At 50.6% G+C, this 24,437-nt stretch overlaps 1 protein-coding gene across 9 annotated transcripts in view; it reads right to left on the bottom strand.

Annotated features, from left to right (window-relative positions):
- The window catches only part of NRDE2 (NRDE-2, necessary for RNA interference, domain containing), a 61,500-nt gene that overhangs the window by 12,217 nt on the left and 24,846 nt on the right, over window positions 1-24,437 (bottom strand). For all 9 annotated transcript variants that reach the window (XR_009864794.1, XR_009864796.1, XR_009864797.1 and 6 more), the window contains exons 5-12: window positions 21,316-21,766; window positions 20,123-20,528; window positions 18,412-18,545; window positions 15,382-15,502; window positions 10,291-10,466; window positions 8,030-8,416; window positions 6,425-7,359; window positions 4,929-5,067 (exon numbers count right to left, since the gene is read on the bottom strand). Coding sequence is in view for 5 of the 9 variants with exons in the window: in XM_062181152.1 (XP_062037136.1) it covers window positions 4,929-5,067; window positions 6,425-7,359; window positions 8,030-8,416; window positions 10,291-10,466; window positions 15,382-15,502; window positions 18,412-18,545; window positions 20,123-20,528; window positions 21,316-21,766 (2,749 nt within the window). In the remaining 4 variants the exon portion in view is untranslated. The remainder of the gene's footprint in view (window positions 1-4,928; window positions 5,068-6,424; window positions 7,360-8,029; window positions 8,417-10,290; window positions 10,467-15,381; window positions 15,503-18,411; window positions 18,546-20,122; window positions 20,529-21,315; window positions 21,767-24,437) is intronic.

Below are 24,437 nucleotides of genomic sequence, written 5' to 3'. Positions count from 1 at the left end.
ACTAGCAATTCTCTCCTACAGGAGTGGGGGGCAGCAGCAAATTCCTCTCTGGCCGGGGTCCCAACAGCCCAGCAAGTGTGCAAGCCCCGTCTAGACACGCATGCAAGCCGCATCTAGACACATGTGTGAGCAACATCTAGACATGCGTGTGACAAATCCCATCCAGGCACGCGTGCGAGCCCCCTGTGCAGTGCCCCTCACTGGCCAGCATTTCTGTGCCTTACTGTCTGACGTGCGCTGCCTCCACATGAGGGAAGCAACCACTCTGGGAAAATAAGGGAGACGGCGGAGTTTTCAGGCTTTCGCAAAATCTGATTTTTTTAAACCAATCTGAGCACTCTTAGCTTATACCAATTTAAATGATTTGACACAACTGATATGCAACCCTAACCAAAGAAAAATAAACCCACCTCTCTGACACTTCATGGGGGTGTTCCTGAGGCTGGCCTTTTGCTGCGGTGGCCCCAGGGCTGGGAGCTGACCAAGGGTCTTCCCCTTCCCACCCACTCTGGTAAAGTGACCCTAACTCTGCCACCTGTCAACAAGAAGGAAATTCACAACTTAAAATGCCACTGTTCCCTTTTTATTAAGACTTTCACCAGCCCCAGGAAGTCAACTGACTTCTCTATTAAAACTCCCTTCTCTGATGTAGGTGGATGACCAAATTAAAGAACTTAAGTATTCTGGTAATAGCTGCAATTCTGGTCAGAACAAGCTGTTTTGCCAAAAGTGTTAAGGTGCACACACAACAGCGTCTCTCCTAAAACAGGTTTAACCTGCAAAGTGCCAGCCTCAGTGGAAATGTTAACACTCTGTCCAACTCCTTCCTCCCTTCCCCGTACTCCCTACAGCCAATAGTCATGGGTGCAGGGGAAAGGCAAGCAAGCAAAGCAAGTGTGCCCGACGCATGTGTGTGCGACCACGGAAGGCACGAACACACAGTAAGCCAACGACCCTCCTCCAGGGACCTGAGTGCTCACGACGCCCCCAGCTCTTCCCCTGCCTCCGCCTGGCACGTGGGCCCCAATTTGATGTTTTCACTGTGTTCAACAAGGCATTCAGAGCCCACACAGATGCCTCAGGACAGCTCGTGAGTCACTGCTCTAATTAATCTGAGTTCCGACACCACTTTACAGAAATTCCTCCACCCAGATGTTTCTCCAAGTCAACAGGCTTTGTCGTCTATAACCCAACCAAACACGGGTCACGGAAGCTTCTGAGTGAAAACACTGGCACATCTGTGCCTTACCCTTAGTCCAACCGGGGAGGCCAGCAGATGTCAAGCTTGACCTTGACACACGCAAAGGCCTTTCCTCTGTGTAGAAAGGCTAGCAGGGACCGGTGCTGTGATGTAGTAGGCTAAGCCTCTGCCTGTGTTGCTGGCATCCCCCATGGGTGCTGGTTCAAGTCCTGGCTGCTCCTCTTCCCATCCAGCTCTCTGCTATGGCCTGGGAAAGCAGTGGAAGATGACCCAAGTGCTTGGGCCCCTGAATCCGCGTGGGAGACATGGAAGAAGCTCCTGGCTTCAGACAGGCACAGCTCCAGCTGTCATCGCCATTTGGGGAGTGAACCAGCAGAGGGAAGACCTTTCTCTCTGTCTCTCCCTAACTTTACCTCTCAAATAAATAAATTAAACAAACAAAAAAAGACTGGCAGAATATTTGTGCTGTCCATGCCAGGGAGGTTTCACTAAAACCCAGGTCTCCCAGCCCTGTGCCCCAAGCTGCCAACTCTGAAGAACAGGCTGTGGCGTCAGGGTGCCATGAGCACCGTACCAACCTAGGAACTTCTGTGGCATTGGAGTGCCACGAGCACCATACCGACTTAGGAACTTCTGTGGCGTCGGGGTGCCACAAGCGCTGTACCAACCTAGGAACTTCTGAGGGCCTCCATCTCACACCAGGAGCCAACAGAAATCTAAGCTCTGGTCTGAAGAATAAACGGTAGGGAGAGGCACATGTCTGTGGCAATTCATTTCTGATGCCGCGTCTGCCCCAGCACTGTGTCTGTACGGATCAACAGCTGTGCCCAGGGAACACGTCCGCGGTGACCGGGGCCTTCAGCACACTGCCCCAGAGTCCAAGGAAGCAACCAGATAAATTCTGGGATCTAAGACAGGAGTCCAGAGGAGGCCCACACCTCTCCTAGCTCTTAAATGTATTCTTTCTTTTCTTTTCTTTTCTTTTTTTTTAATATATAGCCACAGAAAACAAATACTTATTAGATAAGACTTGAAAATCAACACTAATCAGTTTTATGTACTTCTTGAGTACAGACTGAAATTTTCTTCTTTTTTTTTCTTTTTCTTTTTTTTTTTGACAGGCAGAGTGGACAGTGAGAGAGAGAGACAGAGAGAAAGGCCTTCCTTTTGCCGTTGGTTCACCCTCCAACGGCCACCACGCTGGGGCCGGCACACACGCACCGCGCCGATCCGAAGCCAGGAGCCAGGTGCTTCTCCTGGTCTCCCATGGGGTGCAGAGCCCAAGAACTTGGGCCATCCTGCACTGCACTCCGGGCCACAGTAGAGAGCTGGACTGGAAGGGGAGCAACCAGGACAGAATCTGGCGCCCTGACTGGAACTAGAACCCAAGGTGCCGGCACTGCAGGCAGAGGATGAGCCTAGTGAGCCGTGGCACCGGCCTCTTCTTTTTTTAACTAAAGAACAGATACCTAGCAGGTAATACCATACAGCTTTAAAGTTTAGTTTTTAGAATACACAAGGGCTAAACAAGTGATTAAAAAATATTATGTAACTAATCCAACTGTATTCTGTTACATTCCGTCAGGGTGTTCTGTGGGTTAAACAGAAGAATAGAAAGTTCTGAGTCCTGGCTGTCTTTCCTTTACTGCACCACCAAGGTCTTATCTACCACACACTCTTCAGGGGTCTCGCCATCTTTTTACACCCCAGCTTCGCCTCATCTCAAATGGAAATGCTCAAATACTCTGGGTGAGAATTTACCCTACAGAAATAATCAAATACATAGACCAGACTTAGAAACAACAGCCATTCTTGGCTTCTGAAAAGTTTGACATTCACTAGAGGTCACCTAGAAGTGACTCAGCTGTCTCAAGCAAGCGAGAGTCCTCGAAGACTGTTTCTAGAACACTGGGCCGGCACTGTGGTGGGCTAAGCTGAACCTGCAACACTGGCATCCCACATGAGTGCTATTTCAAGTGCCAGCTACTCCACTTCCCATCCAGCTCCCTGCTAACGTGCCCGGGAAAAGCACTGGAAGATGACTCAAGTGACTGGGCCCCTGCCACCTGTGTGGGAGACCAGATGGAATTCCAGTCTCCAGCTGTCTCAAACATTTGACAGTGAACTAATGGAGAGAAGCTGTCTCTCTTCCTCCTCACCTTGTGAATAAATGAATAAATCTTATTAAAATTTTTAAAAAGAGTAACACCACACCACTTGGCAACAGATGTCATCACAGTAAATGAGGCCCAACCCACTTCCAGGTTTCTAATGCAAGGCCAAGACAACTCAGGCTTCACAAGACTCATCTGCACACTCAGATTAAATGTCGGCTCCCTGATCTGTCACCAAGGAGCTTCTAAGTGCTGATGCTGCTTTGGAAACGCCCACTTTTTTTTTTTGGACAGGCAGAGTGGATAGTGAGAGAGAGAGAGACAGAGAGAAAGGTCTTCCTTTTTGCCGTTGGTTCACCCTCCAATGGCCGCTGCGGCCAGCACATCCCATTGATCCGAAGCCAGGAGCCAGGTACTTCTCCTGGTCTCCCATGCGGGTGCAGGGCCCAAGCACTTGGGCCATCCTCCACTGCCTTCCCAGGCCATAGCAGAGAGCTGGCCTGGAAGAGGGGCAACCGGGATAGAATCCGGCGCTCCAACCGGGACTAGAACCCGGTGTGCCGGTGCTGCAAGGCGGAGGATTAGCCTGTTGAGCCACGGCACCGGCCGGAAACGCCCACTTTTAAAACCACATTCTAGACTGAATCCTGTTTTTTAATAAGGACCTGGAAATTCTTATGAGCAGAATGGCAAAGACTTTTGTCTCTTTCAAATGAAAGCTCTTAGACCATTTTCCAAGACGCTAACTCAATGAAGTCAACCCAGAGAACCCACATTAAGTTCTATTCCTTCTAGCAAGTATCTGGAGTAAACATGCAACTCACGACCCTCTCAAGACCTGGGAGACCTGACTTCAGTCCACCAGAGTCCCCGTAAGGGTGACCTAGGAGACCTGACTTCAGTCCACCAGAGTCCCCGTAAGGGTGACCTAGGAGACCTGACTTCAGTCCACCAGAGTCCCCATAAGGGTGACCCGGGAGACCTGATTCAGTCCACCAGAGTCCCCGTAAGGGTGACCTAGGAGACCTGATTCAGTCCACCAGAGTCCCCGTAAGGGTGACCTGGGAGACCTGATTCAGTCCACCAGAGTCCCCGTAAGGGTGACCTAGGAGACCTGATTCAGTCCACCAGAGTCCCCGTAAGGGCGAGCCAGCACCAGTAAGTGTGAGAGTCAAAATGAGTCCCTCCCAACACTGCCACGCGTGCCTACTGAGTGCGTGCATCTTATCACAGATGAGGAGTTCAGCACAGAAACACAAAGTCGCGGGGCTGGCATTATGGCGTACAGGTGGAGCTGCCACCTGCAACACCAGCATCCCACATGGGCACTGGTTCAAGTCCCGGCTGCTCCAGCTTCCAATCCAGCTCCCTGCTAGTGTGCCTGGGATGACAATGGAAGATGGTCTAAGTGCATGGGCCCCAGCACCCATGTGGGAGACTGGGAGGAAACTCCTGGCTCCTTGCTTCTGTGTGGTCCAGCCCTGGCCACTGTGGCCATTTGGGGAGCGAATGCGCAGATGGGAGGTTCTTTCCCTCTTTCCCCACAACTCTACCTTTCAAATAAATCTTAAAAAAAAAAAAAAAAAAAACACAAAATCTAAATATTTTCTTACCAAAAAGTTCAAATACATCCTCCACAGTAGGGGGCACTGGCTGCCATCATCACGCCGCAGCGCATTCTCGAACAGGGCCGTGATCCGGTGCGTCAGGCCAGTCTCGGGGATCGTGGAGTGGACCTCTCCACCACCTACCCTGCAAGGCAAAGGCTCGCGTCACCGGAGACGGCCTCTCCCCTGCACCACAGCAGCTAGGGCCGCTCTAGTGATGGCGGGCACCAGCACCAGCACCAGCTGGAGCAGACAGTGCGGGGCAGTGTCCGTGGGCAGTGGTGGGAAGCCAGTGCGCAGGGCGGGCGTGACGTGCCCTCGCCGGGGCCGGGGAAGGCAGCACCCAGCGTTCTGCAGCTGACACCACGCTGCATCCGTCTGAAGAGATCCCACACGCACCGCGCGCTCCTGCTGTCTAAGGAAGCCTTCCCGTTAGTCCGCAGAGCACAAATTCTGCTTCACAGGAAGGGAAGCACGGAGGGTCACACAGGGTGACTCAAATCCCAGTGGAGGAGAGCGAGCAAGCACATCAGGTGGAATACCACTGGCAGGGCGATTCTGCCTCATTTAGAAGGCCAGGGGAAGCAGCAGAAAGATTCTGGGAGGAACGATGCCCAAGCTAGCTGCTTCTCAAGACCGTCACTTAACAATCAGGTTAAGAAAAAATAACTATACCAAAAGGTGGCAATTAAAACATGACACCTGGGAAGGGCACTGTGGCACACGGCAGAGGAAGCTGCCACTTCAGATGCCCGCGCCCCATATCAGAGGGCCTGTTGGGAGACCGGGCACCTCCACTTCTGAGCCAGCCTCCAGCTAATGCATCCTGGAACACAGCTGCAGATGGCTCAAGTGCTGGGGCCCTGCTGCTCATGTTTTGGGTTCCTAGCTTCAGCCTGGCCTCGTTCTGACTATTGCCAGACATCTGGGGACTGAACCAGTGTATGGAAGTCATATCTTTCTCTCTCTCTCAGTGCCTTCCAAGTAGATGAAAATAAAGACATTAAACCATGATGTTGTTACCAGCAGCAACACTGACAGAAGCCAGCCTGGGATATGCAGTCTCTGTGCTAAGCGCTTTCCCCATGACCTTTCAGAGTGCCCAATGCGGCAGGCTCCGTATTCCCATTGGACAGAAGAGACTCTTTCAGAGGTGAGGGCTTGCTCACGGTCCCCCAGCCAGCAGGTGGCACGGCTGGCACTGCCTCCAGAGCCCCTGCTCTCAGCCAGTGTGCTTTCACCGCAGCCTCTTGGGTCACACACACACACACACCAGAAGCAACCCCCAGGATTCCCAAGAGTATGGCCGAAGCAGACAGCCGGAGGCACCTAAGGAGAGATGGTGCTACCTTGTACCCATCTGTTTCATCTTTCATAATGGTACTGCACAACACCTGGAGCACCCCAGCCAAAGCTCCAGCCCTGTGCAGCCTAGAGCTCTCTGTTCCTGAGGCCGTGCAAAGTGCTCAGGGACCCCCAGGTCTGTGGGACTCTGTAATTACCTCTGGACCGTCTCTACCAGCCTTCGCCTCGTCTTCTCAGCTTCAATTGCAAACAGCCAAGGCTCCAAGGGTTTGGCAGACCTGGTGATTGCAGCGAAGAACCTTCTAGTCTTGCTGGCACTGTGGGACTTATTTTGCACCTGCACATATGACCTCCAAAGAACCTGGTTGCCAGGATACAGCTGTAAAGCCTCTGAGAGTGCCTCTCGCAGAGGAGCCAGAGGGTAAACGCTGACTCGCATGTGGAACTGCAGCAGACTCGTGTGCATCAGGGTGACCGCTTCCAGGGCTCCGCTCAGACTCGGGGAGCCCGCTCTGTCCTCCAGGCCAGAGCCTTCCGGGAAAACACACTCTTTCAGTTTGGCAAACACCTGCTCGTATACCCGCACGGCAGCGTCAATCCCTACAGTCAAATACTGGAAGAGCATAAAGCACCTGACCAAGCTGATCAGGCAACTGACAGAAGGGACAGGCGCTGGAGTGGGGCCACAGCTCTCACTCAGGCTGTCCTGCAGCGCGTGCTCATAAGCCTTCCGGGCCTTCAGAATGTGCACAGCCAACACCTGCCCCGTGTAGGGCGCGTAGGGACTGCTCTCGGTCAGTCGGGTTAATACGTGGACAGCTCGGGCCGTGGCGGACCCCGTGGAGTCTGGTGACAGCTCCGTCTCCACCTCCAGTTGGGCATAGAGCAGGCTAAGCTCACAGAGTTCATGGTCCTTCAGGTCTCTGCTTCCCACCAAGCTGAGCGCCGTATCGAAAACTTTCCTGGAGTCCTCGGTGTTGCCAAGCAACCACTCCAGATGCGCATACTGCTTCCAGAGGCAAAAGTTGTTGCGGTTTTCTGGCTCCTTAAGGAGATTCTTGGCTAGTTTTTTGCAGTTTTTCCCCTGTGATTTTAATCTCTTCTTATTTTTAGTGTGAAGACACCAAATGACCTATTGGAAGAAAGAAAAAAAGGACAACTCCAGGGGCTGTGGAGCTCTAAAGCTGCCAGTTAGAAAGCGCTGAGGACAGAAAAGGCAACTGCACTTCCTCATCACACACCTGCTGAACACCAGCGCTCTGAGAAGGATCAGGGCCCAAGAGCAATACACCCGGACTTCTATCTGGAATCTCCCTAAACGACGTTCTTCTCCGACCAGACTTTATAAAAGACACTATTCTGATTCAACCTGGTGTGTGTAAGCTACAGTTCAAGCTTGGGAACATTGGGCATTAAGAGTCAATACTGACGGCGACCAGCAGAGGGCAGAACAGTCGATGCAGACTAATTTCCAGCAGAGAGACAGTGAGGGAAGTAAGTAGCTTATTTTATCTATGTTAATAAGCCCCTAAACCCTCTAACCCTGCTTTAGCTTAAGCTTCTTCTTAACACTAACTGCTCATATAATCACAAGCATCTGCTAATACCAGACTCAACACAACAGACGGCCCCAGAGCCCGGGGAACAGGCTCCACTTTCCTCCCCGAGTCCCCCCTGAGGACGACCAACTCCCAGCCCCCACCCCGGAGTCACCAGAGGAAGAACTCCCAGACCTCTCCCCCTCCTTCAGAAACACCACCGTGACCCCACAAGGCCCCGGCACAGGCAGGCACTGCGGTTACCTTGGCAATCTCGTACTGCAGCCAGGAGAAGCAGAGCTGAGACTTTTCCTTGCCTGAAAACAAAGGCATCACGAGGTGGAAGATGTTGCGGATGAAGTCCTCGCCCTCTCGACCGTGACCCCTGGTCCACCGCCGACAGCCCAGCGGGTCCATCCGGCCAACGCTGCTGACACCAGAAAACAAAGGGCTGAAGGACGTCAAGGGCTTTTCATCATAAAGCCCGTTCTCAAAGATGCTGTTCTCGTCCAGAGCCAGGTAAAGGCAGGAGGCGGGAGGCGTGAAGCCAGAAGGCACACCCAGGACCTGCAGAAAGGCCTCCACAAGTCGGAACTGAAGATCGGGACTGCAGAGTCTGATGAGAGACTGTCCAACGTCATCAAACAGCACCTGCAACAGAGACGGAACCAGTGGCCCATTTAATGAGACAAAGCTTCCGACTGTTATATGGATGTAGGAATAATTCAACATCATTACATTTTAAGTAGGCAGACACTAAGTTTTCTGCAAAATTCGAGAAAGCAACATGGACAGCTGGAGATTAACTCCCAGCTGCCCTGCTGTGCCATTATCATTTTCACATATCCAGGCAGCACTGGGACAGAGGCAAGGTATCAGCAGGCTCAAGCCAAAGCCTTCAAAGTCTCCTGCTGGATTTGTAGAAAATCTAGACTCAGGTTCACTTCTGAAAGCACACGCAATTCTTTCATAGTTGCTTTGATAAATTATAACTGTGAAATCTTTTTAGAAGGGAAGATAAGAACGTAACAATCTACAGCTTCTTTGTATAAAACTGCTTCAGGATATGAAAAACAGGCTCCAAACAGATGAACAGGAGTAAGGTAAGAAACATCTACACGAGCAATGGACCAGGGTAAGAACAATTATTAGAGCGCAAGATGAACTCTAAGTGTTCACAGCTGGTTTCATGTAATAATGACAAGTAGACTACCCTCTGACTCAAGCCACTGCTGAACTGATTGGTCTCTGTAGCTCTCAGCAAAAGGAAATCAAAACATAAGCACAATAAATGAGACTGTCTGGGCTGAACTCACCAAACCATCAATTCACCACAAGGTTCTTCTCCCTTGGGCTTTGCCTGGACAAAGAGCTGAGTGACCAGAACTTGCCCCCAGCAGCAGTTTGCTCCCGAGCCCAGCTGACAACAGGCTGCCATGAGAACCAACCCACTGAAGGACAGCCAGGAACTCATAGAATCCCAAAACCAAAAGGAGATGCTGCTCTCTACACCTGCAGTTTCAGCCAGGAGAGGGGCTTCCCACGTAGACATCTCCCACAACACGCACTGCATGGGGCCTCCCCAAGGTCACCCCTCTTCCTCTGCCCCCCTTCTCTGTGTGTTGCTGCAGCCTGGCTACCCCATTCCCACTCCTCACACAGTCCAGCACCCTGGGGCCCTCAGCCTTGCCCTTGTACCAAATAAAGATTCCTTCAACATGCAAGAATGTTACTGGGACAAGCACTGCTCCAGGCTCGGTGATACTCGGCAGCAAACCAAGTTGCCTGCCTGCAGAGCATGGCTGCCATGAAAGCCTCTGGATTCCTGTGTCATACGTGAAGGGGATCACATGTACAGCAAGTCATATGCCAAGTAATCGTCAGATTCTAGTGAAACTGTGTCAATTCAAGGTACCAAAACAGCATTTCTTCCTTCATTTTAGTGCAAAACCTCTAGAGCTGCTGGCCACTAAACACAAAGCAGCATGTACATGTACCAGATCTTACAGTGACCGTGAGCAAGACCACGCAGGCCACCTGCCTGCACCCAACACCAGGTATCTTTCTGCACGACAGGCTGTGCCTGACTGTCCCACAACGGACTCTGTATCCTGTCGCTGATCCTCGAGTCAAATCTAGCAGCTGTCTTTACGGATCCAAAAACGGGTTAGGGGAAGGAGACACAGGTAAAGATCTAGGATAATGATCATGTTTTTAGAACCTGAGCCCATGGGTTTCCAGATGAAAAATTAACAACCTGCCAGGTGATCTGCCGCGGGGTGACCACGAGAGCCTGCCCTCCTGCTGGGGCAGCGCCTGCTCAGGTGCCTGCACACTCCGTCGGCAGCCAGCCACACTCTGTGCTGACACAGGGCAGCACCAAGTTTCCCCAGACACCAGCAGGAGCAGGCCAGCCTCTCCTAAGCCTGCCACGTGCTCGGAGAGCCCCAGCCACCTGCGTCCCGACAGCCAGACACAACGGGAGTGGGAGGACGGCAAAGAGCTCCAGGGTGGAGCGTACGTGCCTGTCTCTCAGGGTCCTCACAGTCGTCCTCTGTCTGCTTCTTGCTCTTATCAGGGCGCCAGGGCCGCCAATGCCTGTGGTCTCGGGAACGCTCCGCAGCAAGCCAGATTCGCCACCTGGGCAGAGTCTTATCCTTTATCTCCTGGTCGTCCTCTTCCGGCTCATCCTCCTCCTCATCTAGACAAGAAGGAAACTTCTAGTTCACCTGAGCGGCCAAACACCCACCATCGCTACCCAACCTGCCTGCTAGGCCAGCCACCGCACGTGCACCCGGGGGCCAAGAAGAGTCTGAGCCATGCCAGCCCTTCCAGGGCACTCGGCGGCACTCAAGGTCTCTCCCATCATCAGCCGGGGTCCCATGAGAAACAGGCAGGTGAGGAGATGGAATCCGGCGATTTTTAATGCTACCACAGGAATTATGATGGGAACGAAACATTCTAGAACAGCACCATCCAACAGAACTTTCTACAATGATGACAATGCTCCACACCTACGCTAAGACAGTAGCCACCAGCCACAGCAGACCTACTGGGCACCTGAAATGTAGCTAGTCAAGGAGCTGAATTTTTTTTTAAAGATTTTATTTATCTGAAAGAGTTACACAGAGAGGCAGAGAGAGAGAGGTCTTTCATATACTGGTTTACTCCTCAGATGGCCACATGGCCAGAGCTGAGCTAATCCAAAGCCAGGAGCCAGGTGCTTCCTCCAAGTCTCCCCCGTGGGTGTGGGGGCCCATGCACTTGAGCCATCCTCTGCTGCTTTCCCAGGTGCACCAAAAGGCGAGCTGGACCAGATGTGGAGCAGCAGGGACTCAAACCAGTGCCATTATGGGATGTGGGCACTGCAGACCAGGGCTTTAACCTCTGCGCCACAGTGCTGGCCCCAAGGAGCTGAATTCTTTAAAATTTTATTTTAAATAACCACATGTAGTTAGAAGTATTGTATTATTTAGAAAGCTAAATGATATTTAATGTCAGCACTGATAGAGATTTCCTTAAGACATCAGAATTTTCAGTGGCCTTATAGTTAATTAAGACCTAGGCTCACTTGAAATTGCTTTTTTAAAAAGTCTCTCCTCTAACTCTGCCTTTCAAATAAATAAAATTAATCTTTAAAAAAATAAAAATAAGAAGCTGGCATTGTGGCGCAGCAGGTTAAGCTGCTGCCTGCGATACCAGCATCCCATGAGTCTGGTTCGAATTGGCTGCTCCACTTCCAATCCAGCTCCATGCTAATGTGCCTAGGAAAGCAGCAGAAGATGGCCTGAGGGCTTGAACCCTTGCCAGCCATGTGGGATCTGTGGAGTTCCAAGCTCCTGACTTGGGCCTGGCCCAGACCTGGCCTTTGTGGCATTTGGGGAGTGAGCCAGTGGATGGAAGCTCGCTGTCTCTCCCTCTAACTCAGCCTTTCAAAAGGAAAAAAAGAAGTCAACTGACAATATACTCTGTGCAGAACAGAAGAGAAAAATTGAGTCATCTGTGAAGTGTAATATTAAGAAACCAACCAATGAGGTATGTAACGTAGTACAGCCACACAGAAACAGTTTGGCAGTCTCACATAAAACTAAACACGCACTTATCCTAACTGCACTCTCGCGCACAGCCCCAGAAATACGAAAACCTATGTTCAAGCAAAAACCTATACACTAATGCCCATAGTAACTTTGTTCATACTGCCAGCATCTTTACTTGTAACAGCCCAAAACTGGAAATGGCTCAAATGTTCTACAGCAGGTAGACAACCGTACAAGCGTACATCTATACCATGAAACACTAGTCAGCAATCAGAATGTCCACCCACCGATACACTGACAACCTGCATGTCTCTAAGGAGGATTATGCTCAGACAGACACTCAGACAGTCACAGAGGGCAGGTTATCTGGCACAGCAGTTCAGACACTTCTTGGAATACCCACATCCCACACGGGAGTGCCTGGGTCTGAATTCCAGCTCCACTCCCCACCCCAGCGTCCTGCTAATGCAGCCCCTGGGAAGTAGTAGGTGACGGTTCAAGCAGCTGAGCCCTGGCCACCCACATGGGACACCTGCGCTGAGTTCCCAGGTCCCTAGCATCTGGGGAATAAACCAACAAATGTGAAGTCCTGTCTCTCTCTGCCTCTCAAGAACCAAATAACGTTTAAATAATTATTAAAAAAAAAATTACATAGAAAACAAGTGTTGCCAAGATATGGGAACCCTGTGCATTAATGGTGGGCTGTGATGGAAAATGGCAGTTCCTCAAAAAAATTCATTAAACGTAGAGGGACAGGCATTGTGGCACAGTGGGTTAAGCCGTCACTTTGATGCCAGCACCTCCTATCAGACTGCATTTCAAGTCTCAGCTGCAACACTTCCAGATGAGCTCACTGCTGACGTACCTGGGAAAGCAGCAGAGGATGGCCCAAGTGCTTGGGTCCCTGTAGCCCACATGGGAGACCTGGACGGTGCTCCTGGCTCCTGGCCACAGCCCAATGAATGACGGCATTTGGAAAGTGAACCAGCAAATGAGAGCTATCTAACAAACAATGTTTAAATGAAGTATATAAAATTGACACTTTCTTACAACCAGAACTGGCTTTTTTAAAAAGTTACATACTGCATGAGTCCACTTGTTCTTTTATGAAATAATGTAATCATAGATTAGCAGCGGTGGGGGCTGTTTAAAAACGAAAGCTCCACGCATGAGACAACTGCTCAGGACTACACACGCATCCCCCCAGTGAGTGCATGAGAAACTGGGGACATGCGACAACCTCTGCAGACTGCACCAAGGCCAGCTCCCTGGCTGAGAAATCACACCACAGGTGGCACTGGGTGACCTGCACGGAGGGTACACATCACCTCTCCAGTGTTTTTAACCTCTTATGATTCAGAAACATTTCAAAATAAACAAAAACTCCAAGTAATTTATGCATAATGCATATGCTAACATTTCAGACCCAATATGGTATTAGACATGCAAATACACATAACAGGGATCAGAGAGAAAGTTCAAGCACTGGCTGCTCCACTTCTGATCCAGCTCTCTGCTATGGCCTGGGAAAGCAGCAGAAGATGGCCCAAGTCCTTGAGCCCCTGCACCCACGTGGGAGATGTGGAAGATGCTCCTGGCTTCGGATTGACACAGCTCTGGTCATTGCAACCATCTGGGGAGTGGACCAGCGGATGGGAGTCCCCTCCCCGCGCCTCTCCTTCTCTGTGTTAACTTTGACTTTCAAATAAATAAATAAATATTTTAAAAAAAGAGAGAGAACTTAAAAATAAAAGCAAGAGCCGGCGCCGTGGCTCAACAGGCTAATCCTCTGCCTTGCAGCGCTGGCACACTGGGTTCTAGTCCCTGTCGGGGCGCCAGATTCTATCCCGGTTGCCCCTCTTCCAGGCCAGCTCTCTGCTATGGCCCGGGAAGGCAGTGGAGGATGGCCCAAGTGCTTGGGCCCTGCACCCGCATGGGAGACCAGAAGAAGCACCTGGCTCCTGGCTTCGGATCAGCGAGATGCGCCGGCCACAGCGGCCATTGGAGGGTGAACCAACGGCAAAAAGGAAGACCTTTCTCTCTGTCTCTCTCTCACTATCCACCTGTCAAAAAAAAAAAAAAAAGAAAGAAAACAGCCTAAAAACACAGAGCCAGGTTGAGTCAGCCCCAGAGGAAGAGGAGTTACTCCAGGACTTCAGTCTCTGGTCCTCGCTCAGCGTCTGCAGACTTGTGGTCAGGTGCAGCAGAGCTCCACTGCACCATGCAGGCGGCTTCTCTGCACACACAGGTCAAGTCCAAGTTCCCGAGAAACCTGAGCAGTGCAGTCTCCCACAACCCTGAGCGGTGCATGATCACCAGTAGGTGCTGCCCGGAGCAAAAGTAACCCAGAACACCTGAAGGGCCTATTCCTGGCCTTCGTGGTAGAACCGCCACCTGACCAGAGCTTGGAGCTGCCACACAGACAGTGCCAAATCCAAAGCTGTCACTCTGCAGATGAAGAAACCAAAGCCCAGAAAGGTCTGGGAAGCACAGGCCAAGCCACAGCAGGGGCCACCTACATGTTGTCCTCACCCACCCCACCCCCAACACCTGCCCGGAAGCAGAGAGCCAGATGTGCTACAGCAGTCTGAGAGCGGCAAAGTCATGGCCATGAACATGTGGCCCCCAGCCCCCAGCACGTGGAAAGCTGCTCCTTGAAACTGAGAGGTGCTGCAAGTGTAAAATACACACTCAAGTTCAAATAGTATGAAAAATAATGCAAAATCTCATAATTTTTAAATACTGATTGCCAGGTCTCAAATCAGCACCCACATGGGATGCATGTGTCGCGGGAAGAGGCTTAACCCACTACGTCACAGCACCAGCCCCTACCTGTTACTTTCCACTCTCTAATGTGGGTCCTAGATGATTTAAAATCACCTTTGTGGCTCCTACTACAGTCTACCAAACAACTCAGTGTTACAGCATGCATCTGGGAAGCACTTTGGGGTCATGCAGAGTGACAGCTACACAAATGCTAGGAAATAATTTCATAATTCTCCTAAAAAAGTCAAGTGCTTTCCACAGGATCTGTTGGTCAGTACGATGCCAAGACACCGTCTTAAACGTCCAGGAGAAAGAATGAGAGGAGGGGTGGGGAGCAGCAACATCACCTCTTCAGGAGCAACCTCCAGCACAGGTGGGGAACCTCTTGTCTGCCCACGGCCTCTGAAAATGTGTAACATCATTCATGGGCTGTGGAAAATCAGTAACTTAAAGATTAGCCTGCTGGAGATCTCCTGCATTTTGAATGCTGCCTGTGGTTGCCTTGGCAGGGCCAGACCAGTGATTGCGAAGGCCCAATGGGACCTGCAGGTGGATATTCCCCACTCCTGCGCCGAATGACCGGAGACGCCCATCCCCGGAGGTAATGTCCTGCAGGAGGGGACGCAGCCGGCTCTACCGCCTCCGGGGGGGAGAAACAATCGATTCTCGCAGGACTCACATTTAATGTACAGTTGATGTTCTGTGCTTTATAAAAAGTTCTTAAGACACTAACAGCTTAGAAACAATCACAAAGAGGTAAAAACAAATCCTGGAAGAGAAAACCACTCCCATCTTCACTGAGAGGTGACTCACCTGGGTTGATGACCACCCAGCCACCGCGCTCCTGCTGGTGCATCCACGCTCTCCAGCCCCGGGCTCCCTTCTCCCCAGCCCGGGGCTCTCCACTATCCCAGAAGGGCTCAAAGAATTCCACCTGTTCAGGTTCAGAAAAGAGCAGTTAGGCCTACCTTGAACAAAACTGCTGAGTCACTAGGCAAAATAAGTGCTAGTGGGCGAAATGGGAGCTTAGGGTCCTGAAATGTCCATCATCAGCCTTTGAAGTAGATCTGTGACACACACCCCCAAAACAATTATCTAGTGCAGTAGGCAACACCCAGAGAGCCCCCCATTACCCTCCCTGCCTGGTGGCATTCAAATGACATTCTACTGACTTCTGACAGAATAAGGCCACAGTGATGGACTGATGCTTCCAAGATGAGGTTATACAAAGACCAGCCAAGGTGCAGAGAGGCAAGAAGGGACTGCAGCTGGGGCCAGTGTTGTGGCGTAGCGGATACAGCTGCCACTTGCGCTGGCATCCCACATGGGTGCCAGTTCATGTGTCCTGGCTGCTCCACTTCCGATCCAGCTCCCTGATAATGGCCTGGGAAAAGCACTGGAAGATGGCCCAAGTATTTGGGCCCTGCAACCACATGGGAGACCTGGAAGAAGCTCCTGGCTTTGGCCTGCCTCAGCCCTAGCCACTGCGGCCATTTGAGGAGTGAACTCTGACTTTCAAATAAATAAATCTTTAAAAAAAGAAGGGGGGGAGGTTTCTGGTTCTGATCCTGTCAGGCCAGCCTAACCAGGGACAGCGGCACTGCCAGTTTCCCAAACACCACTGGACCCCCTGCACGGTAACTGAAGTCATGCTGCTCCCAAGCCCTTATGAGGGGAAGGTGCCACAAAGTTCCAATGGGACAGACCATGAGCCCTTGAGGAAACAACCTCGGAAGTATAATCCTAACACCTGGCACAGAGCTCAGCACACGGTAGGGACTCAATAAAAGTTGTCGGCACAGAGTCCTAAAGGCAGGTGTCCAGTGAGTGAAACGGTCTGCATTGTGAGGCTGCCCAGGGAGCTCCTCCTTCATTCGCCTGGGCACTGGGTCTGCCCAGGAAGAGCGGGTGAGCACAGCAGTGAAGCAGGGACAGGGCTGTATCACCAACTGACAAGCAGACTTTCAACGTGAGCCAACATCCCACTCAACCAAAGCTTTTGTAAGAGATCCTTTGAAGAAGATAAGCAGGTTTCCAATAGGCACACCATGTACTGGGAGCCACAAGGAATTCCAGCCTGAGTCCAGGCAGCACCACCCATGCCCGGTAGAGCGCCATCTGCAGGAGAGTCAGGGCAGGGCACGAGCCTCCCATGTGGGCCTTACTCCGTGCACACAGCAGCCTCAGGAAGGGGACCTGGAAGACTACAGCCCCTCCTCACAGGTCTTGCTCTAAGAACCGTGATGGAAGAAAATGCCCTCAAGAAGAGAAGTGTCTTAAGAAAAAAAAGATGTGATAAGTGGTTATAACCAATTTGTTTATCCCACAGACACAGACCAGCAATATTAAACTCCACTGTTTATGCTGTGCTACCAAGCTTGCAGCAACAATGTCTCTCAGTTAGAAAGGCCACAGGGAACCCTGTTCTGAAAGAAGCCTTGTTCAGGTAAATGCCTTGGAAGCAGGAACCCACATGCCATTAGCATTTCAAATCTCAAGACCATGCTCGGTCTCTCGACCTTTCAAAGCCGACAGAGGTGTCAGGCATGGGCAGTAGCCTCATAGTCATCAGTAGCTGCTCTCATCACAGTCTGTAAAGGCGTGGCGTAGGACAGCTCTGGATCCTGACCCACAGTGCTCTTTGATGTCGGCTAAGAATCACTTCTATAGTACAATATATCCTTAAGATATCAAAGCATGTCTTTAAGTTACCTTAACTACCTTACTAATAATCAGTTATACCAATATTAACAGGTGTAATTCTTTTTTTTTTTTTAAGTCTTTTTTTTTTTTTTTTTATTCTGACAGGCAGCGTGGACAGTGAGAGAGAGAGACAGAGAGAAAGGTCTTCCTTTTGCCGTTGGTTCACCCCCCGCCCCCAGTGGCCGCTGCGGCTGGTGCGCTGTGGCCGGCACACCGCGCCGATCCGAAGCCAGGAGCCAGGTGCTTCTCCTGGTCTCCCATGGGGTGCAGGGCCCAAGCACTTGGGCCATCCTCCACTGCACTCCCGGGACACAGCAGAGAGCTGGACAGGAAGAGGAGCAACTGGGACAGAATCCGGTGCCCCGACCAGGACTAGAACCCGGTGTGCCGGCGCCACAGGCAGAGGATTAGCCTATTTAGCTATGGCGCCGGCCTTAACAGGTATAATTCTTTCACATAATTTTGTTCAGAGGCAGCATAATCAAAATGGTCTGTACTAGCAATTCATGAAAACTCCACAGGAAGGTGAGCTCAGTCTTTCCAGACAGACTTTAAAAAAAAAAAAAAAAAAAGATATATCTATTTAGTTGAGAGGCAGAGTTACAGAGAGGCAGAGGCAGAAAGAGAAGTCTTCCATCTTCTTGTTCACGCCCCAAATAGTCACAATGGCCAGAATTGGGCTGATCCGAAGCTAGGAGCCTCTTCCAGGTCTCCCACGTGAGTGCAGGAGTCCAAGCACTTGAGCCATCCTCCACTGCTTTCCCAGGCCATAGCAGAGCTGGATCAGAAGTGGAGCAGCCGGGTCTTGCACCAGCACCCATTTGGGATGCCAGCGCTTCAGGCCAAGGCATCAACTAATCAATAAAATGTCACAATTGCTCCCCTGACTGCTGGCAATAATTAGCATTTAAACTACAGCCATAGTAAGAGACATCAGTGTGTCTTTATACTTACAGGGCAAAGAGGAATTTACTTTCATCTCTATATATTTCACTGCTTTTATTAAGCCATTTTCCTTGGATTACAGGAATATTTCTAAGAATTCATCCTCAGTTGAACTGGAAAAGGGTATTTCTAAAAATATCAAGGAGGCAGGGAGAGAAAGAGAGAGAGAGAGAACATGCAAGCGGAACGTGGTACCTGCACTTTGGTCGGCAGATCTCTCACGCTGTCGGGTTTGAAGAAAGTGAAGTCAATCATGGCCTGGAACAAAGCGACGGCCTTCTCCGAGTGGCCAGCCTGCCGCAGAAAGTGGCACTGCTGAAGAAAGAGCGCTGCACCAGGGAGAACAGGGAGAGCACAGGTCAGAGTCCCGCTGATCCCACGCGAGGGCAGGACCCCAACTGCTCAAGCACGCGATGCGAGGCCGAGACCACCTCCGGCCTGCCGTGACTGCCAAAGCTGTGACACATACACGCCCTGATGTAAAAGCAGTCACAACAGTGCTACAGTTCAAGTAAAGGAATTCTATGTCTGAAACCATCAGACAAATAAAAGCCGCACAGTAAATACAGCAAGTCAAGGGGTGGTCTGAATATTGGCTACCAAATTCTCAAAGCTCACTATTACCCACAAAATTACAGGACGAGAATGACGTTATAGATTTCTAGCAGAGAGCAAAGATCTTCCTCAAGGCATCACTAGATGGCATTATGCACCAGCTACCTTCACCACACGTTCAGAGTCTGCTGTGACTAAACAAGGCTCCAGGTCTGACATTCTCAGTTCACCTGCAGTGCAGCATAATTCCATTTGCTAAATAGCAATAAGCGGGATGGTTTTTGATCCGGTGGTTAAAATGCCCACATCCCGCATCAGAGTGCCAGGGTTCAACTCCTGGCTCTGCTCCTGACTCCAGCTTCCTGCCAACGCAGACCCTGAGAGGCAGCGGTGATGGCTCAAGCACCTGGGTTCCTGACACCAGCAGGGAGCCTGGGTTGCGTTCCCAGTCCTTGGCTTTGGACTTGGCTCAGCCTCAGCTGTCTCAAGCATTTGGGGAATGAACCAGCAGAGGGGAATTCTAATAAAAACTTTTTTTAAATAAACAGCATTAATCAAATGGTGTCATGGGAGACTCCCTCTGTCACTGTGGTGATGCTATTTCTAGGGCAAAAGATCTGTTACTTCTAGATGCCAACACTACCACTCATTAGCAGGAGCGTCAATGAAGTAAATGCCTGAGCTGCACTCACCAGAGACCTTTTCACTTAATGGGCACACCATTAAAGCACTACTGTCCCAGAGGGAGACACTGGAGCTCAAACAGGTTAGGAACCTGCCCCTGGTCATGCCACAGCCAAATACGGGATGCACACAGGATTCAAGTTCAAGAGTGATATTCTCCAGCTCCTGCATACCAAGCAAACTCCTAACCTCAATTCTACCAAGATTTATATTCCAGGCTCCTTCGGGACACCAAATGCATTAATGGCGTAACACCAACAATGTTTATCTGTGCAGTGATGGCTGTCAAGGGGGGCCTGCGAGCACATTCCCATCTGAGACGGCAACTGGGTGACCAGCACAGGAGTCCCACAGATGAGGCCGTCCAGAGCCAAAGCAGCCAAACGGCCTGACCACGTTTACTTGGTTAAACAGCAGGAGAGTTTGAATTTGTTGTCAGTGACATTTCCTTAACCCTCCTGGGGTGGGTTAACACACACCAGGAGAGCACTGGGAGGATTGCTAATCCATAGTAATCAACAAGATTAGAATACTTAAAAAAAAAAAAAAAAGTGTGTTGTATCACATGAGCTGGACTTTTCAAACGTGAAGCACACATAAACCCTCATTTTCAATGGGGTCACAGGCGCGTCCCCCTCCCAGCCCATGGATCTCGCGGCCTCCTTACCAAACATCGCCTCTTCCGTGCCAGGCAGCGCGGGGTGAGACAAGACGCTGCCGTCCTTCACAGCCGACAAAGTACTCAAGCACTTTCCATACAGGTTGTGAATCTTTGATACTGAGAAGGTGCTAAACTGGCTCTGGCAAAATAAAAGGTATTTCTGCCAAAGGGCTGTATTATTAGGGTGTAAAAAAATCAGTTTCTGCCACTCTTTGAGCAGAGCGGAGGGCTCCCAGAACTCGGCACACAGCTGCAGCTTGGCGAGCTTCAGCTCCACGCTGCTCGGGTTGCTCTCGACGGCCCGCTCCAGGACGGCCAGCTTCTTCTCCAGGAGCAGCCTCAGGGACTTCTTCCGCGTCTCCCGCTCGCCGTCCTCGATGGCGTACAGACCAGGACACCGCATGACCTCATCCTCGACAACAAAAACACCGGCTTACCAATGCAGTTTCCACAGTGCCTGCAGACTTACACGCAGCCCCAGTGGCTTCCCCACCCTCCAGGGAACTGTACTCAGACCTTCTCCGCAGCAATGTGTTTATTACAACGGCTTTTAGTGAAGCTTGGCGCCCAGGGTATCTACGCCACCTAGTGTATTTCATCTTGTGTTTATTTCACCTGACCCACCTGCCTACGAGCTGCCATTTTAAACTTGGCTTTATGTACCGATAACGGACACACAATCCTTGAAACACTTTCCTGAAGGGCTAACCTTACCAATGACTCGACCAAACAAACGTAGGACAAATAGGGCTAAGTGTACGAGTGGGTCACAAGGCGGGACTCAGACGACTCTGTGTGGTACTGGAGGAAGCGAGTGCCCAGCTCTAACCAGGCCACGTCCTGAGCAGCCTCCTCTCAGCTCTGTGCAGTCTGTCCTTTGGGAAGACCTCTCCTTGCCAGGGGAGCCTACTCTTCCTTAAAGATTCTGTTCCTACGTCACATGCTCTTGGCAGCCCCCTCTCTTCCTCCCCAGCAGTGAGCCAACCCCTCACTCTACTCCCAAATGACACCCAGCACGGACCACCCAGGCTGTGTTTATTCGTCACATCAGGCTTCCTCACGGGCTGTGAGCAGCTCAGGGCTGTATTCCAATCATCTCTGTCCACCCGGGGCGAGGGTTCCTCACGGCAGCTCAAGAGGTGCTGCCTAGAAGCGGGAATGGAATCCTAAGAGACCAGATCCAAGACAGCCATGCTTACCTGGAAAGCAACGAATGCCATCCACAGCTGAGTATCACAAGGATTCTCCCGAACTTTCCTGTTAAACTCCTCGACCTTGGCCTTGAGAGCAGCACTCTCTCTGTCTGCCTGTGAGTCAGGCTGCTTTGACTCTTGCTCGGAAGGACCCTGTCCTTGTAACCACTGTGTGGTTGACTGATCATAAACCCCTAAAGGATTCAGCCAGGCTGCAACAGGAGCAGTCACATCATCCGAGTCCTTCACTGGGATAAAGGGGCCTGGCTCCGCCGAGGGAGATGCAGTTTCACTGGTAATGGCGACGCTATCGATGTTCATCAGTCCCACACTCTTCTTTGTAAAATAGCGTTCGACATGCTTACGGGTCCGCTTCTTTCCTGTGGAAGCCCCTTCCCAAGAAATACACTGTTTCTTGGGGTTTATGCCAAGGCAGGAATCTCCTTTCCTCCTGTATCTTGTATTACAAAAAAAAAAAAAAAAAAAAAAAGTTACCGAAAGAATGAATATCTGCACTGCCTCTGGATGAGCAAAGGCTCATGGACCCAAACCCTTGGTGACGTGAGCTGACCGCACATCTTCCTTTCAAATTGTGTCTATTCAGAGACCACGAGGATTGGCTGCCTGCCCTCACTGCTTCCTCTAACGCTTCGACTCTTCCTCAACATCTCCGGAACTGAAACCAAGCCAACCTTTAGGTGAACAGCGTATACTCCCCTGGAGCAATGCAGCTAAGGCACCCCGCATGCAGTCTGTCATCGCATCAGCCAGCAGAAACCACCCTCCCCTGGGCCGCCCTGTTTCTGGAGGATGCTAAGACGTTGGAACCTAGGGGTCCCGTATCTACTGTCCACAGCTCACTCTCAAATGCTCCAGGAAAAGATGGTGGATGGACAGATGTGCAACAAAGCAAGCTCAGCAGGGTGCCAGTGGCAGAACGCAGAGGTGGTACTGTGAAATTCTGCCAGCTCCTGCTGTACATCTGCAAGTTCTCAGAATACAGTGCTGTGGGTAGAAACGCAGGGGAGTGCTGCCTCCATCCTCTGTAACCGCCACAACGCCCCGCCTCCCTTCACCCCAGGCAGCACGGCCTCCTGGCTGCTGCGCGGTCCGCCAGCACCTCTCCCTCAGTCCGTCAGGCTGGGCTCCTCTTACACATCACACAAAGGCTCTCCACCCCTTTCTAGCCTCACTCCCAATTCCTCCTAGGGCACCTCATAATAATCCCTCTCCATCCACCTAAGTCAAAAACCGCTCTAGCAAAGGGAGGGCAAGGGAAAACTGTGCTAACAGAACTCTAGATGCAGTTGGCATTCCTTAAGGAAGAAGCTTCAACACAGCGGGTTTTGGTCTCCTTAATTAACACTATTTCAATAGCATTTCCTCATCCATATCACTAACAACGCGCAAGATTTTAGATGTTCAAGTCTCTTTAAAAATGTTTACTGAGTTCTCTGACTTAAAACTGATAGAAAAATCTTATTTTCCTACATTATTAGTTACTTTCAGACATGAATTTGAGTACATACATAGGTACATTTGAGTACATTATAGGTACACACACATCCTTTTGTTTGTTTCTTTTTAAGATTTATTTATTTGAAAGTCAGAGTTACACACACACACACACAGAGAGAGAGAGAGAGAGAGAGAGAGAGAGGTCTTCCATCTGCTGGTTCACTCCCCAATTAGCCACAATGGCCGGAGATGCGCCAATCCAAAGCCAGGAGCCAGGAGCTTCTTCAGGTCTCCCACACGGCTGCAGGGGCCCAAGGACTTGGGCCATCTTCTACTACTTTCCTAGGCCATAGCAAAGAGCTGGATCGGAAGTTGAGCAGCCAAAAGTCTCGAACCAGCACCCATATGGGATGCTGGACCTGCAGGCAGTGGCTTAACCCACTATACCACAGTGCTGGCCCACCCCCACATCCTTTTTAAAAACAGTTGTTGAGGCCAGAGTTGTGGCATAGCAGGTAAAGACTGCCTGTGACACTGGCATCCCCTAGGCACAGGTCTGAGACCTGACTGCTCCATTTCTGATCCAGCTCCCTGCTATGGCCTGGGGAAAGCACCAGAGGATGTCCCAAGTGCTTGGGCCCCTGCTACCCATGTGGGAGACCCGGAAGATGCTCCTGGCTTCAGACCAGCCCAGCTCCAGCCATTGTGGCCATTTGGGGAGTGAACCAGAGGACGAAGATCTCTAATTCTGCCTTTCAAATAAATACATAAATCTTTAGGAAAAGAACAATTGTTGTCAGTCTTGGGCTTCTCCCACCACTTGTAAGCATTTCCCTATACCATTAGTCTCAGAAAACACCATTTGATGGACTTCAAACTGTTCCATCGGATGGATGTGCCATAACTTATTTAACCATTTTCCCTATTGTTGGACATTTAGATTGTATTCAATTTATCATTTACCATATAATCTTAATAACTGGAAAGGACTAGGATGTATCATAATGCAATATTTCCCCAAATGAAGGCACTGTTTCTCATCAAATAATCAGCTAGCCTTCACTGGATTAACTCCAGAGGACAGGAACCCCTACTTTGGCAGTTAAGTAATGGCATACATACATTTATTTAAATGAATGCAGCCATAGGCACCTGACCAAAACAAAAAAATAAAAAAACACTGAAGGGTTATGGGACAAGAGAAAGAGGGGGGAGTATGGGTAAATGGAGCTACTGTTCTGCCCCACCTCTCCTCGGTGGGCTTGAGCCCAGGAGCAGAGAGAACTGGGCACCATAAATCTTTCTTTGAGAGCCCTCACAGTGCCAGACTGCCTGGCTCCAAATTCTAGCTCCCACACTGAAGGCTGAGTGGCTTTGATCTAGTCCTTAAATCTGTGCTTCAGTTTCATCTGTAAACTGGAGCTAACAGCTCCTATGTCACACAATTGCTGGGGTGATCAACAGTGTATTAATATAAGGACTTTGGAACAATGTCTACTACACAGTAAGAGCTAGATAAGTCTAAATTATCATTTTATAAAACTTGGCTCCTTGGGGGCTGGTGCTGTGGCAGAGCAGATAAAGCCTCTGCCAGCAGAGCCAGCATCCCATATGGGTGCCGATTCAAGTCCTGGCTGCTCTACTTCCAATCCAGCTCCTTGCTAATGTGC

Source organism: Lepus europaeus, chromosome 22 (genome assembly GCF_033115175.1).
Source record: "Lepus europaeus isolate LE1 chromosome 22, mLepTim1.pri, whole genome shotgun sequence".
Classification (NCBI taxonomy): domain Eukaryota; kingdom Metazoa; phylum Chordata; class Mammalia; order Lagomorpha; family Leporidae; genus Lepus; species Lepus europaeus.
The sequence above is the reverse complement of the archived record's forward strand: the minus strand, read 5'-3'. Positions and strand labels throughout refer to the sequence as shown.